We start from the raw sequence: 17,456 nt of genomic DNA, 5'->3' as shown, positions 1-17,456 counted from the left end.
AAACCATACTTAGAATTTTGAATTTTGATCTTCTCCCAGCCTAGTAATATATACGTGGTGCAATACTCATGCCATCACGAGGGTAAACTTAACAATCACTCTACCCAGACAACCACTCTGTTTCTCACTTTCAGTATGGTATTCAATAAATTACATGAGATATTCAACATTTTAGTATAAAATAGGCTTTGTGTTAGATGACTTTGCCCAACCATGGGCTAATATAAATGTTCTGAGCATGTTTAAGTAGGCTAGGCAAAGTTATGATGATCGGAAGGTTAGGTGTATTAAATTCATTTTTTACTTAAGATATTTTCAACTTATTGGGACGTAACCCCACTATAAGTCGAGGGAGACCTGTTTAATCCGATTTGAATTAAGAAGTAAATCAACAATAAAAAAAAGAAGTAAATCAAGTAAATACATATTTCTCTGCATCACTTTGAGAAAATAAAGTTCAATTTCTTATTGATACGTCTCTGTACCATAGGAGTGGGAGGGTGCTCTTGTTAGATATTATAAAAAGAATATATATCTACCCTTCAAACGGATATTATTTTTTAGAAAGAAGGAAGAATAGTTTAAAATGTAATTAGTGGCTATACCTCGTGGATAAGTTGCTCTGGTTAATTTTTTTTTTATTTTATTTTTTTTTTTTTTGAGGTACGCGGGCCTCTCGCTGTTGTGGCCTCTCCCATTGCGGAGCACAGGCTACGGACGTGCAGCCTCAACGGCCACAGCTCACGGGTCCAGCTGCTCTGCGGCACGCGGGATCTTCCCGGACCGGGGCACGAACCCGTGTCCCCTGCATTGGCAGGCGGACTCTCAACCACTGCGCCACCAGGGAAGCCCTCTAGTTAATTTTAATGTTAGGGGAAACCGAGAACTAAGCAGAAAATCTTTGAATTTCCTTTAAAAATCTTTCCAATATATACTATTTCCCTTCTTAGTCTCTGTTAACTGCAGTTAAGTAAACACAAATACATTTTGGTGTTTCAGAGTTCTAGGGAGGTTTGGCCTTGTCTCTGAATTTCAACAGCAACCAGGACATGTAAAACCAGGACACACTCTGGAAATCGTGACTAACTGTGAAAACTGTTCGTCTCTTTCTCCCTCTTAAATGTGAAGTGAAGGAAAGAAATCCCAGTCAATAGTGAATTCCATTTAATCAAGTTTTTTAAATTTTTATTTATTTATTGGCTGTGTTGGGTCTTCATTGCTGCATGTGGGCTTTCTCTAGTTGCAGTAAGCTGGGGCTACTCTTAGTTGCAGTACGTGGGCTTCTCATTGCGGTGGTTTCTCTTGTTGCGGAGCATGGGCTCTAGTCGCACAGGCTTCAGTAGTTGTGGCTCGTGGGCTCTGGAGCACAGGCTCAGTAGTTGTGGCGCACGGGCTTAGTTGCTCTGCGGCATGTGGGATCTTCCTTGACCAGGGCTTGAACCCATGTCCCCTGCATTGGCAGACAGATTCTTAACCACTGCGCCACCAGGGAAGTCCCCATTTAATCAAGTTTTACTTTTCTAAAGTTTCCAACATTTCTCCCCAATAAAAGTAGACAACATAAATTGAGGCCATGAATTTCAGGCAGGAGAAACGGTCTCTACAACTGTCTTAACCTCACTGATAGAAACATGTTGCCCTAGCCTAGGTTCCTCAAATTCAAGGCTTATGGCCTCTAAGGAAACCTAAATTATTGCTATTCTTATCACTGTCAATTTCAGCTGAAGCCTGCGTTCACCTCCCTGCTCTGGAAATAGTCAACCTTTCTTGGAATAAGTGTGTTGGCAGCAACCTAAAGCTGCTCCTGGAAACGCTAAAGCTTTCAACGTCCCTTCAGGTGCTGAGGCTGAGCAGCTGTTCCCTGGTGACAGAGGACGTGGCTCTTCTGGGTTTTACCTACTGGTTCCATCCAAAGCAGTCCTGGCACTCAGAGCCCAGCGCGCCTGCTCTGGCCGTCCAGGACAAGGGAGGTGGAGAAGGCAGCGAGGCCTGGAGCTCAGCCCTCTGCGCATCTTCCCTGCTCCCTGACATCTGCTTAGGAGAGAGCTTGTTAAAACAGACAAGGGCAATTCTGAAACCAAAAAGACAGTGGAGCGTGTTTCATAAAAGGAGATGGAGGAATTTCCCTGGCGGTTCAGTGGTTAGGACTCCACGCTTTCACTCCCGGGGGCAAGGGTTCGACCCCTGGTTGGGGAACTAAAATCCCACAAGCCATAAGGTGCGGCCAAACATTAAAAGAAAAAGAAGAAAAAAAAAAAAAGAAGATAGACATAGATATGGTGGTGGAAGAAGGAGGATTACCTGATGTAGAATAGAAAGTTGGAACACTGGATGTGGATGGGTGAGGCTCCTTGTCCCTGAGAGGTGTGTGCATGTGTGGATTTTGTTTACGCCTGTACCCACCTTGGCTCAGCTGGGTGCAGTTTTCTGTGTTCACCTACTGTTTCCTGTGGATAAATTATGCATAAGCAAACAAGAAATTTGTGTTATGTTCACACTGTTCTCTGATATTTCAATCTAGTTGGAACAAATATATGTTTTCAAAGCAAGTGTTATGGCCAAACACTGTAATTAGAAGATGTGGACAAATCATTGTGATTTTATTTTGCATTTCCCTAATGACGGTGAGCATGTTTTTATGTGTTTGTGTTTATCTGTGTTTATCTGTAAACTGCATATATGCCTTGGTGAAGTGTCTGTTCTAATCTTTTGCCTAATTTAAAACACTGGATAGTTTGTTTTCTTCTTAATGAGAGTTCTTTAGATTTTCTGGATACAAGTCTTTTATCAGATCTATAGCTTGCAAATATTTTCTCTCAGTCTGTAACTTGTCTTCTCAACCCCTTAACAGTATCTTTTGCACAGCACGACTTTCAGTGTTGTTGTTGTTTTTTTTAATATTTATTTATTTGGCTGTGCCGGGTTTTAGTTGCAGCATGCGGGACCTTTGTTGCAGCGTGAGGGAGCTTTTAGTGTGGCATGCGGGATCTAGTTCCCTGACCAGGGATCAAACCTGGCCCGCTGCATTGGGAGTGCGGAGTCTTAACCACTGGACCACCAGGGAAGTCCCAAGACTTTCAGTTTTGATAAAGATCTATTTCTCTATTTGCTAATTTGATGGATAGAGCTTTCTGTGTTGCATCTTAGAACTTTTTGCAAAACCCAAGTTCTCAGGGATTTTTCCTAGATCTTCTTCTAAAAGGTTTACATTTATATTTTACATTTGACATACTATCCATTTTGAGTATTCTTGTACAAGGCATGAGATATGGGCTGAAAATATTTTTGCATACGACAGCTCAATTATTCAAGCACCATTAATTGAAAAGACTCATTGAATTGCCTTCGCGTTTTTGTCAGAAATCAATTGGCCAGTTTGTGAGGGTCTATTTTTGGTCTGTTCTGTTCCATTGGTCTATGCATCTATTCTTTTACTGATACCATACTGTCTTGATTACTAAAGCTTTATAGTAAGCCTTGAAATCAGGTAGCATGGGCATTCTGACTTTGTTCTTCTTTTTCAAAATCATTTTGGTTATTCTAGTTTCTTGACATTTCTATATAAATTTTAGCGTCAGTTAGTCAATATCTACAAAAAATCCCTCTGGAATTTTGATTGGGATTGCATTGAATCTATAGGTAAATTCAGGGAGAAATGACATTTAACTATATTGAGCACTCCTATCCATGAACACAGTATATCTCTCTTTTTATTTAGGTCCTCTTTGATTTATTGCATTGGTGTTTTGTAGTTTCTACCATGCAGATCCTGCATATACTTTGTTAAATTTATATCTAAGTATTTAATTTTTTGGTGCTATTATAAATGGTACTGGTTTCTAAATTTTGATTCCCAATTGGTCATTGCTAGTATGTAGAAATACAATTGATTTTCATATTGACATTTTATACTGAGTCCTTGTTAAACTCATCTATTAGTTCTATGAGATTTTTGGTAGATGCTGTAGGATTTTCTACGTAGGCGATCATGTCATCTCTAATTAGAGTCAGCTTTATTTCATCCTGTCCAGTCTCTATACCTTTTATTTCTTTTTCTTTGTTATTTAACTGGTTAGGATTTGCAGTAGGTGTTGAATGAGGTGAGAGCAGACATCCCTGCCTTGTTCTTGATATTGGGGGGAAAGCACTCAGTCTTTCCCATTAAGTATAATGTTAGCTATAGGTTTTTGTTTGTGTTTTGTAGATGTGCCCTTTATCAGGTAAAGGAATCCTAACCTGGCTAGATTTCTTATAATGAATTGAAGATGTTTTGTTGAGGATGTTTGTGGCTATGTTCACGAGAGGTAATTCCCTACTAGTTTTTTTGTAATATCTTTGTCTAGCTTTGGTATCAGGGTAATAATGACCTCAGAAAATGAGTTAGCAAGTGTTCCTGCCTCTTCTATTTCCTGGAAAGATTTTGTAGACTTGGTATTATTTTTCATTAACTTGAAACTTTATAGAATTGACCACTGAACCTGTCTAAACTTGGAGTTTTCTTTGTGAGGAGTTTTAAATTACAAATTCAGTTTAAAAAATAGATATAGCACCATTCAGGTTATCTTTTTCTTCTTGAGTTTTGGTACTTTGTGTCTTCCAAGGAATTGGCCCATTTTACTTAGGTTGAATTTATGGAAATAAAATTGTTTTCTTATAATCCTGTTAATGTCTCCTAATCATTTTGACTACTTCTTCTGTGACCTCCTTCCTCTTCAACCACCTGCTGGAGAAAATTCTCTGCTTTTAAAGGGCTCCTGTGAGTAGGTTAACCTCGCTTGGGTCTGCGTTTCTTAAACTCAGGTGTGCCATGTAATATAACCCAATCATGGGAACCCATCATATACACAGTCCTAGGAATTAGGGTGGAAATCTTGGGGTCACCTTAGAATTCTGATTACCACAAGAGGTTTATCAATATTACCAATCTTCTCAAAGAATAAGCCTTTGGTTTGTTTTGTTTTCCTGACCTGGACACCATTAAACATATTTAAATTATTTCATTTAAAGTTATTAAAATTTGCTTCTTCAATTTTTTATTTTTTTGGTCTGCATCATATTTTATTAATCATAGCTCCAGCCATTATATATTGTTTCTTAATTTTTACTACCAGGTTTTCTTCCTCAGGTCAAATTTATACTTTTACATTTTGTCAAGGGTATTTTTTGTTCTTTCAAGTTTTAGTCAATGATAAGTATTGCTGTGTGTGGCTTTAAGCATTGCCACTTAACTGTTTTGATTATTTCTAATAGAAACTTTAAGAATTTGTTAATCCCTAGTAGTTTGTGTTTTATTCTTTTGTAAATAACAGCATTGGTTTTTTTCATATAGTAAGCTACAAAAATAGTATTTTCATGACCTATGATACTATTACCCAGATTTTAAAAAATATAACGCATATAAAATACTAAAATATAATAAATAGAGTACTCACATCATTGGAAAATTCAGATAGTATAGGAAAGGTAAAACAATGTCTGAGATTTGCTTTAAAATACTAAAAAACAAACAAACAAAAATTAGGGGAAGGGAACTGGATGAGCCAAGATCAGTGTAATGAAAATAGCATTGAAGCTGATTGATGGGAACATGGGAGTTCTCACTCCTATTCCATCTACTTTTTATATGTTTGAAAATGTCTGTAATAGAAAATTTTCTAAAGGGAAAAAGCATGCACATTATCTTTAACACTTAGCTAGGTCTTGAGAACATGGTGAGTAATGTTCTGAGACAGAAAGATAGGAAGGGACACGATCAACATGAACACCTAGGGACCAAATGCAGCTGTTGAGTGTCCTGACCGGGATGATGAAAATGATGGGGATGGAGCATCCCACTTGGTGTGGAAGCCATGATGTGTGAGGAATGATTGAAAGACCAGGGCGTGTTTAAGCCTATGGGGGGACATTTGAGGGGACCTGACTGTTGTCCAACACTGCATGGTTGGCACGAGGAAGGAGCTGAGGTTCCCAGCAGGCTGAGGTGGGCAGTGGGGAAAGTCAGATAGGGCCTAGAGGCATGGCTTCCTCCTGCTGAGAGTTGCTTCCCTCTGTTGGAGCAACCTGAAGAGGGACTTCAGGCCCTCTGTTGGGCTGGTCCCCAGTAGAGAAGCTGTGAGAGGGATTTCTCTCTGATCATTGATCAGGTTGAATGAGGAGCCCTCCAAGGTCCCTTCCAACTCTGAGATTCTACACATCTCATCTCTGTAATCCATTCCTGTTTTTGGCTGAAAAGGGAAGCATGTCCTGTCTGCTTTGGCTGTCTCTCCTAACTCCTTTTCTTAGCTTCATCATTAACTGTTATTTATTGAGAGCCATTATGGGTAGTACTGTGATATGTGCTATTCAAAGGAAAACTTGATCCATGTATTAAAGTCTCTAATTGACCCATGAATTAGAAATTATCCAAGCATATTTTGCCCATGGAAAGTGCTCAATTAAATAACTGTTGAATGAAGAATGAATAAGCAATGAATAGTTAAACAGCATTAAACAGCAAGAAAACTATTCAGAAATGGTCCTGAGTTAAAGCCAGTGAGCCATCACCCTTCCCCTTTAATTAGAGAAAGTCTGCAGTAAGAGTTGGGACTCCAGTGGAGCAGAGAGCAGGAACTCGACAAAAAAGACACTCTTTGGAATGGGATTTGGAAAGAGAAAGAAAAATCCATTTTCAAGCTGTACATGAAATGCAGAAAGGAAATTTGTTACTAGAGTAATTTCAGATGCCCTGAATAAAACTGCTAGCTAATAACATTTCATTACTAAGTATCAGTCTTGTCATTATGAATCCTGGAGCTACTGTGTTGTGTTATTGGAAGTGGGAAATGGTCACACTAGAAAGTATCCTTGGCTTTTAGCATTTAGAGTGATTTTGTTTTTCAGCATCGGTAATCCAGACAGGTCACCTGCCCAGGCTGCGGAAGCAGGACCTGAGCTATAATGACAGCATCTGTGATGCAGAATGGACCATCTTCTGCCAAAACCTGTGGCTCCTCAAAGAGTTAACCGAGCTGGATATTAGCCTTCAGCCATCAGCTTTTCAGGAGCGTGGACAATGGTTTTAGACACTTGTTATGTGCCGTGACCAAACTTCCTGAGATCACCGAGATAGGAATGAAGAGGTGGATCCTCCCAGCCTCACAAGAGGAAGAACTAGAAGGCTTTGACCAAGATCACAAAAGCAGCATTCACTTTGACCATGGTGGGTTTCAGGAAGCTGACTTCTCAAGGCTCAACTAAGCTACACACCATCCTAAGGGAGAGGAAAAGAACAAGAGTGAATCCCGGTGAAATCAAGGAGTACCAGCTTCTGGGCTGTTTGGTGGGATTTACAGTACACGAGCTTTGTAAATATATATTGTCTATAATAATCTAATGTGAGCATGTCTTTATTCTCTATTTTATAAAACAAGAATGATACTTTTCAATGGATTTTCATTTGTTTTGATATATAGTTAGTTCACTTGCTGTTTAGAAGCCCTGACAAAAATGCTTAGATTCTGGTACTGCATCTCCCTTTGTCTTGCCCTGGAATTTTCTGCCTCTCTTTTCCTAAATATTTTAAATATAAGGGTGTGTGTTTATGTGTATGTGCGTGTGTGTGTGAAATTCTAATGTGAAAGGCACAAACTGTGGAACATTTTCATATTCTTTACCATTATACGTATCTTAATGTGGTCCACTCACATTTTTATCAGAAAGTATTCCTTTCAGTGGTATATTATTTTTTGTTCTCTTGGCTTTTATCTCAGGTATAAACCATGAACACTAATAATGGCCACTGACATACAAATCTTCATTAAAAGTGGTCGAAAATTCAAAACCCAGTATCAAAAAATACCTTGTGAAAATAAAGTAAAATATTTTATTGCTAAAATAAACAAATTAACATATTACCTGTGAGCATTTCTTTGGCATGGAATTTGCCACATAAAACCTACTTAACTCATTTAAGTTTCTGTGTTGCTCTAAGTGATTTTTGGAATTTTTTATTTTTCTCTTACTAGAGCATGAAATTCATTGCATGGCAGAGGGGTCTGTTCACACATTTCTATTCTGATATGCTCCAGTCAAGTTATGTTTTGCTTTCTTCTTGCTACACTAATAATTCATACTGCAATCATTGCTTGAAAGACATGTAGAATTTGAAATCAATACCACTCTAAAAGAAAAAGTCATCATGGGAATTCCCTGGCAGTCCAGTGGTTAGGACTCGCTGCTTTCACTGCTGTTGGCCTGGGTCCAATCCCTGGTCAGGAAACTAAGATCCCACAAGCCATACAGTGTGGCCAAAAAAAAAAAAAAAGGGTGAGGAGGTCTTGAGTGGTATAAATGGGGATGTTTTAGGTAATGATTCTTCACTTCTTTCAGCATTCCCATGAATTCCATGAACACCTGTGCTCATGCAAAACCCTATGAACAAATGTTCATAGCAGCTTTATTCATACTAGCCAAAAACTGGAAACAGAGCAACACCCTTCAAAGGGTGAATGGTGAAACAAACTATGCAATACTACTCAGCAACCAGAAAGGAATGAACTATTGACACTTGCACTACTTGGATGGACTGGAAGTGAATTATACAGTATAAAAAGGCCAGTCCCCAAATGTTACATACTATGTGATTCCATTTACATGATCTTCTTGAAATAACAAAATTACAGGTTAGGGATTGGAAGAGGGGTAGGTGGTAGGTGTGACTAAAAGCAATAGCACAAGGGAGATTGGTGGTGATTGATAGAACAATTCTGTATCTTGACTGTGGTGGTGGCTTCACAAAAGCTACATGTAAGAAAATTGCATTGGACTACACACACTCACACACACAGACACACACATGCACACACACAAAAGTGCATGTATAAGTGATGGAATCTGAATAAGCTCTGTGGCTGGTAGTGAGGTCCATTTTCTGGTTTTGTTACTATACTATAGTTATGTAGGATGTCAACACTGAGGGAGGGTGAAGGGTGCATGGACCTCCCTGTACATTTCTTTGGAACCTCCTGTGAATTATTTCATAATTAAAAGTTTTAAAAGTAGACATGATAGTAGAGTGAACCTCCATGTACCTATCACATGCTTCTTTTGGGCCAATCTTGTTTCAGTTGGATTCTTCACATTTACCTCTCCCTGATATTATTCTGAAGCAATTCCCAGGCATCATAGCATTTTTATCCATCAACATTTCAGTAAAAGAACCTTTATTTTTATATATAACCATAACTCTGTGAATAATTTTTGTGTGGTAGGCATCTAATTCCTAGAGATTCTTAATCCATCAGGGTTCATTACCTCAATTCATACATTTATAGAATTATTTCTTATTTTTCTTGACAGATTTTCCTTTTACATTCTGCTTTCCTTTCTTATCTTTTGGAGAATTCCTCCCCTTCTTTTGCAATTTTAGCAGGTCTTCAAATTTCCCAAATCCTTTGCGTACCATTATTCCACGCCACCATGCCTGAATCTGAAAACAAGAACAGCATCAGCTCGTACCACGGTGGACTGGGGATGGTTACAGCTCTTTGTTCTGGTATGTAGTTTTCAAGATGTGGAGAATGAATGTCACTAGAACTCTGAACCTTATTTTCTCTCTTTCTCACTTGGCCAGTCATCCAGGCAAAGCATTTTTCAAGTATTTGGTGCTTTATGTGCCAAGCACTGTTCTAGACATTTGGGAAACAGCAGTTAAATACCAATGTCACTGACTCTGTGGAACTCACATCCCAGTGAGGGGAATAGACGATAAACAATAAACACATGACTGTATAATTTGCCAGATGGCGGAGGTGACAGTGCACAGCAAGGGGAATGGGTATGCCTGTACCCTGCCTTCCTCTTGTTCCTGGACTACCTGCGCTCCTACCTACAGGTGGCCCTTACCTGTTCTTGAGATCCTATTCCTTCGCACCTGCTCAGGAAATCTCTTCTCTAGTAGACTCTTCGAACCTGCCAGTGGCTCCCTGTTTCTCTCAGAATAAAAACTCAAGTCCTGGCCTCTCACCTTCTGAGATGGCCCACACTCTGTCTGTGGAGTGTGTTTCTACCAAGGTCATTTTCACCTCTTGAGATGGACGGCATTCTGTCTATGGAATGTGTATCTCTCTAAATAAATCCACATCTTAAACAAAAACAAACAAACAAACAACCACCCCCCCCCCAAAACTCAGGGCCTTGCAATGGCTTACAAAGCCCTATCCAATCTGCCCCTCCCTCCTGATCTCTTAACTCTCTCCCCCTTGCTCACTTGCTCCAGCAATGCAGACACACGCAGGCACTGCTCCAGCTCAGGGCCTTTGCCTTTACTGCTTCCTCTGTCTGGAACACTCTTCCTAATATTCAGATGGTTCACCCCTCCACTTCTTCAAGAATTTGCTCAATTGTCATTGCTATGGACTGAATTGTCTATGGACTGAATTGTGTCCCCTGCTCCCGCAATTCGTATGTTGAAAAGCCTTAATGCCCAATGTGGTGGTATTTGGAGATTGGGCCTTAGAAGGTAATGAGGTTAGATAAGGTCATGAGGGTGAGGCTCTCATGATGCAATCAGTGCTCTTGTAAGAAGAGACGTCAGAAAGCTTGCTCTTTCTCTGTCATGTGAGGACACGGTGAGAAGGCAGCCGTTTGCAAGGCAGGAAGGGAGCTCTCACCAGAAACTGACCATGCTGGCACCATGGACCATCCCGGACTTCTAGCCTCCAGAACTGTGAGAAAATAAGTTTCTGTTGTTCAAGCCACCCAAGCTATGATATATTGTAATGGCTGCCTGAGCTAAGACAGTCATTTTCCCAATGAGGCCTACCCTGACCATCTCATTAAATTGAAACCCTTATAAATCTAAAAAAAAAAAAAAAAGATGCAAATGAACTTATTTACAAAACAGAAAGAGACTCACAGACTTAGAAAACAAATTTATGGGGCTTCCCTGGTGGCGCAGTGGTTGAGAATCTGCCTGCCAATGCAGGGGACACGCATTCGAGCCCTGGTCTGGGAGGATCCCACATGCCGCAGAGCAACTGGGCTCGTGAGCCACAACTACTGAACCTGTGCTCTAAGCCCGCGAGCCACAACAGCTGAGCCCATGTGCTGCAACTACTGAAGCCTGTGCACCTAGAGCCTGTGCTCCTCAACAAGAGAAGTCACCGCAATGAGAAGCCCACCTACCATGACGAAGAGTAGCCCCTGCTCGCCGCAACTAGAGAAAAGCCTGCACGTAGCAACGAAGACCCAACGCAGCCAAAAATAAATAAATGTATTAAAATAATAATAATAATTGATGTTGGCTCTAAAGACTGGGTAACCAATGCTTTTATAAGTCAGGTGGTTTCCGGCTCTTTGCCTTCAAGAAAAGTGAAGTTAATTTGTCAGCTTAGAGCCTGCTATCTATTTTTGGGGATATATCTGGAAGAAGTTCAGAGATATGTGAGGCCCTGTCACTTAAAACAAAACAATATAGGCAAAAAAAAACACCTTTTTCCATTCTTGTCAACTTAAGAATTTAAATGAGGTTTCTCATCTGTAAAATAAAAAATAAGAATGGAACTGATGCCAAACTTTATCTCATTCTAGCAATAATTAATAGTTATGCAAGGATGTATAAACTATGTGAAAAAGTCTTACCAAAACTCCTGTAAGTCAAATAATTAAATATCAAAATTTATAATAGATTTTATATTGTTTTGGTCAATTTTATACTACTACTAATTTCACTAAGACTCAATCCAGAACATTACAACACTGTGATCATAGAAAAAAATTTTAATTTATATAAATATTTTTGTAGCCTAGAAGTATGAGGTGATCCGTAAATGACATACACACACACACACACACACACACACACACACACACACTAAGGTTAATTCTGAGGGGAAAGTGGAATGGAAATACACGTTCAAGAAGAAAAAGAAATGACATAAAATTTTTGCATGTAAGATAACTTGTTTACTGACATACCAAATCATAATGGTACTTAGATTCCATTGGATACATTTAAAATACTGATATAACAACTCTATTTTAAGATGTCAGTATGTAAAATTCACTGGAAAGTAAATCCTTTGCAATGATTTAAACTTAGTGACAAAAAAGGTTAAATATCAATTTTAAAATGTGCAAGAGGGTGCATGGCTTTTCAAAATGCTTTTAAGAAGTATCCCCCAAATATTATTTTCATTCCTGAGTATATACATATTAAAATTAATATTTTAACATAAACTTTTTTCCTTTATGTTGCAGCTCGGGCATTATTTTGATTTATTAAAATTATGTTTGTGGTAGCTTATATTATCTATGAGTTTAATTTCAGAAGCGTAAAGGAGGTATCACACAATATTTACCAGGAAAGGGAGGATGTTAGGTCTGATATGATTGAGGGCCATCGATAAAGGGTCTTACAGACCAAAGACTAACTCTTATTTCAGGTAACATGGAGAGCTGTCCACTTCAGCAGAGGCATGGCAAGATCTGACCTAGGTTTTAACAGCATAGGTCTGACTGCTGAGTGGAAGATGTATCACAGGGGAAGCAGGTGAGGAAGTAGGGACACTAGTTGGAGGGCTAATGCAGTCATCTGGGTTTGAGATGATGGGGGTTTGGACCAATTGAATGAAGAATACTGAATACTGACTGAAGTGGACACGTTCCTGGGCTGTCTGGGATATCCTTATGTTTCCATGGGCTTGGTGGGCAAGGAGGAGAGTGACAAGGCTCTTAGCCCTTTGATGCTAAGTTAGGGGCAGAGCAGAACTCTGGTCTCTAGACCTCTGATCCATAAATGCTTTCATTTCTAATTTTTCAGTCTCATCTTACTGACTTTGTTAACATCAGCTTTTCACTCCAGTGAATAGTCCAACAGTTTTAGATAGTTTGGGAATTTGAAGTTTTGGTTTCTTTTGCCTATTTGTCTGCTTCTCATCTGACACAGAGAAAAGGAACAGAAAAGACAAAAAATGCTAGGATGATGTTAAAAACTCTCTCGCTTAGCCCTGGGGATATAAAAGTAAATAAGAATCTCTATTCTCAAGGTATAGATGTGTAAAGAGCAGCCTCATATATCTATAGTTTAACACTAATCCCACTCCAAGCAACTGTGAATACGTTATACAAAATTTTTGCTGATTTTACCTTTGTTGCCATTGTCTTCATATTTCTTCTTTCTTTAAGGTACGCCCGTACAGCCTCAGCGCCTTCGGCACACACTGTCATTGGGGGTTCTTCCATGGGATTGCCCATCAGTGTCAGAACTTTTAGATTCACTAGACTATCCAGATTCTCTGGAAGATGGGTGATCAAGTTGTCCTCGAGCCGTAATTCTTTCAAAGCTGAAATGATTTTTTTTTAAATAATGAATTTGTCTTAAAAACAAGCAAAATTAAAGCATGCATTCTTGAGTCCAATCACTTTGAAATGTTTCCTCCTATGCCATGTAACAAAAGACGGCACATTTAATGAGGCAAACCAAGTTCTCTTTTTCATAACAACTCAAGGTTGTTGGAGCCAGTGTAAATCAGTGTTAGAGACAGGAAAATAGTAAATACTAAAAAATGTTGAGAACGTTCCATTCCTCCAGGGATCAAAGAGAGGATAAAAATGCACGGTCTGGAGCATGACTAAGGAGTACCTCATACCCGCCCCTGCCGCTAATCTTTGAATTATGTCCTATGGGTATGGGTAGGCAACAGCTTCCACTCATATTCCTTCATCCTCCTTTCATTAAAGAATAAGTCATAGCTTGAAAACACATCTATAAACCTGAAGATTCAGCACATCATGGCAAAGAAAAAGTTTTTGTTTGGTTCCTGTAGGATCTCAGCAAAAGCCTGTTCAGCGAATGGATGGATTTACAAATAGTGGTTTAGCCTAGTGGAAAATGTTTGCATGTTCAAATATGAATCATGTATGATTTTTCATGTCAATCATGTAGCTCCAAAAGTCCCCCCTTGCTAATTTCATTACTCTGGGTCAATCCTTTTCCTTTTATTCAAGTGACTTATTGACCTAAAGCAAATTTAATACAGGACCCCCAACTCCAAATTCTGGCAGATAGTAGGTATTCAGTAAATTCTTGTTCATGGCATAATGACTATATGGATGAGTGCTAACTTTCTTAGCAGTTGCTATTTTCTTTTCAATTCTTAATAAACAATCTAATTGCCTTTGTGAGGCTCTTAGCTGTGCTAACCTGGCACCTGGCCTTCCCCACACTACTAGGAAGCTCTACAAGGAGATGATGGGGTAGGTCTAAGCTCTCATCACTGAGATTGATCTTTAGTAGGGCAAGGAAGCCTTCAACGCTGGTCTCAAACTCCACTGGGCTGTGGATCTACAAAGAGTCCTCACCTTGTGCTTGGCAAATGGCATCTGGAAGTTGCTTAATCAGATTGCAGCGGCAATCAAGAATTTCCAAGTTGGGCATCGATCCCAAGGATACAGGCAGGTACTCGAGATGATTGTTCTCTACATACAGCTCTTTAAGACTCTGAAATAACATGAGAGTATACCATAATGACCCTTACATTGATAAAAGAATTATGGTAACCAGAATCACCTGTGAGTTCCCATGTTCTTTCTTTTTTTTCTTTTAATATTTATTTACTTAGGCTGTTCTGGGTCTTAGTTGCTGCATGTGGACTCCTAGTTTCAGCATGCATGCAGGATCTTGTTCCCCGGCCAGGGATCAAACCTGGGCTCCCTGCATTGGGAGTGCAGAGTCTTACCCACTGGACCACCAGGGAATTCCCTCCATGTTCTTTCAATGGGGATATTATGCATTGGGGTAAAGGGAAACACACATTTAAAGAATCATCATCAAAAACTACAATTATTTTTGAGTTAAGCCATCAGTTGCGGTTCTCACGTATGCAGGGAAAAGAGAACATGGGAATCTAGTGTTTATTTGTTTCACGAGAACTTTATGGAAAAATAGTTTGGATCATTTAACTACAAATATCATTTGCTCCCTTTCAACAGCTAATTCTCTGTGGCAGTTGCTACAGAATTGCAATTGCCACAGACATCAATCCAACATTGCCCAAGTGGATGTAACCAAAATGTACAGAGAATAGGTTAACTATTTTCAGATTCACTGGGCAAGATTTTAATGTTTGCATTTCACCCTAAGATTTTGGAGAGTGTGGCGTGACATGTACCAGGAGCAAGTTGATGAAAGCAGTTCTGTGAACACAGGGCAAAGGAATAGAGAATTAGGAATAGGTGAGACGTACCTGTTCTGTACATGCCATTGCTCAGTTCCAGGACTGGGAGTTATGTAGTTACACCTACTTTATCATTATTAAAGTTACACCTAGTTTATCATTATTAAAGTGTAGCACCAGGAACATGAAAAAAAAAATCTTTAAAGTACGCATACATAAAGACACACTGGTATGGCTACTTTGAATGATGTCATCTTGTTGCTTTGCTAGGATTTAGCATAGTGCTGTGGACCCATCTTCAGCATGAACCTGGTGCAATAGTTAAGTACACCATGATACGCCTTCCACCATGCAGGGAGGGAAATCAGACTGTCCCATCCAAAATGCAGACTCCCAGCCATGTCATCTGTATGATACCTTAACTTCAAAATAGTATCATTTTCAGGGAATAGTTTTTAAAAGTGGAAATTAATTGCAAAGTGGTATGGCTCAGTTTCTGCAAATAAAACATGCCAAAGCACACAGTAGAAACAAGTATGGCTTGACATATCCAAGAGCAATTACAATAAAATATTCTTGGAGTATGGATCCCGGTGCTGTTTAGGAAGACAGTGGAAGCCTCAAAGCGTAACAGTGACTGCTTGCTGGGAGCTAGGAATCTTGTATGGATGATTCCACATGCAACCTGTGAGAACAACACCATGTCTTCTCAGTATCAGCCAATGTAAGGAATCAGGGCGTATAATTTTTTGCCTGCTCGTTTGGGGAGGCTTACCTGGAGTTTCCTAATGCATTCTGGTATATGGGTAAGCTTGGCTCCCTGATCTTGGCCAATGTATAATTTCTCTAAAGACTCTAAAGAAAGGATTTCTTCTGGAAAGGAAGGAAACTGGTTTCCGGTTAGTCCAAGAATCTTCAGTTTTGAAAGTAAACCAAAGTGTGACGGTAACTGGAAGTATTCCAAAAAGATAAGTTTCAGGTCAAGATTATTTTTAACAGTAAGAAAATAAATTGGGCTTTTAGTTTTGAGGCAGAATGTTTAAAAAATAAGTAGAGCAATTTAGCATCTCCTACTGATGAAAAGTTAGCCCATATGTTTGCATATATAGTATTTATACTCATAGATATATAAAGTCTGGAGTTCTACCTTTCCCCCAGCCTCTCTGCTCTTTACTTTTACGCACTGGATAAAATTAGAGCAATTTTTAACCTACTTTATTGCAAATTTTTAAGCTGTAGTGTATCAAATGCTTGACACTACTGAAAGAAAAAGTACTAAGCTTATTAGTGTAATATTGCAACTATAATATTCATAATTAATTCTGTTATTGGAACTGATCAATTTAGTGACATGACCTCTCACCCTTAAAGGCTTTAGCTCAGCAATTCTGAAACTTTAGTTAAAATCTCAGTTGGAAGGAAATAATGAATTACAATTATATCTTCTGCCCTCCAGTGAATCCCAAGGCTATCTGTCCTGATATTAGGCAGGCATTTCACAGACTCCCACTCCCAGACTTTCAGAGTTGGAAGGCCTTAAAAAGGTCTCTCTATTCTAACCCTCTAATATGGTGGTGGAATATGTTCCATCGCTAGCCATCCAGCCCATATTTAAACACCACCTCCTGGGATGAAAAGCTCATTGGCTGAAGACCACTACTTATCAAATTTCCTTCTCCTGTCAAGCCAAAAATCTGTGTCACTAATACATCCACCTATTGGCCTCTTTCTGGCCCTCTGGAACCACATGGAAAAATCTCACTCTTAAAATATGTGACACAATCACCCTATTGATTATGTTACAGAAATACCTATTTTCTTGTAGGAAAAAAGGCCCAACTCTGTGTCTTAATAGCTTCTTAACTCATTTTGAAATATAGTTCCCTGGCAAATCCTTCCTCACGGGTCCCTGCTTCAGCCTTTGGGCTTTCCTCCCACCCATTCCCTAATCTGCCACTCTACTTTTCATGACAATGGTTAATAGGGTTTGGCTCAACCCAATCTCTCTCTAGATGGGTGGAATAGGTAAATAATTAGTGAATAGATTATCTCTGTAGTGGGCTTTCTTTTGACCTACAGGCCAAAGTCTCATACACTTGGAATCTGCCATAAGCCATTTTTCTCTTTATTGTGTAGTGTGAGGGTTCATTTTCTTAAAAAGTTATAAACTGCTTACAGTTTTACTTATTTATTAACATTAAAAAAAGAAAACTCAGAACAAGTCAACCTCCAGAGAAACTGATGTTTAAGCTTTCCTTCTTGGCTATTTCAAAATTCTTCATCAGGCCCTTAGATCCCTTC

At 39.2% G+C, this 17,456-nt stretch overlaps 1 protein-coding gene across 1 annotated transcript in view; it reads right to left on the bottom strand.

The window, feature by feature from the left end:
• Nucleotides 1–9,193: 9,193 nt before the first annotated feature.
• Nucleotides 9,194–17,456, bottom strand: part of LRRIQ4 (leucine rich repeats and IQ motif containing 4) — a 20,795-nt gene continuing 12,532 nt past the window's right edge. Inside the window, 4 exon segments of the mRNA XM_033429590.2 lie at nucleotides 9,194–9,466; nucleotides 13,126–13,322; nucleotides 14,341–14,479; nucleotides 15,931–16,104. Coding sequence (XP_033285481.2) covers nucleotides 9,314–9,466; nucleotides 13,126–13,322; nucleotides 14,341–14,479; nucleotides 15,931–16,104 — 663 coding nt within the window. The 3' untranslated portion in view covers nucleotides 9,194–9,313.

Source organism: Orcinus orca, chromosome 5 (assembly GCF_937001465.1).
Source record: "Orcinus orca chromosome 5, mOrcOrc1.1, whole genome shotgun sequence".
NCBI lineage: Eukaryota > Metazoa > Chordata > Mammalia > Artiodactyla > Delphinidae > Orcinus > Orcinus orca.
The sequence above is the reverse complement of the archived record's forward strand: the minus strand, read 5'-3'. Positions and strand labels throughout refer to the sequence as shown.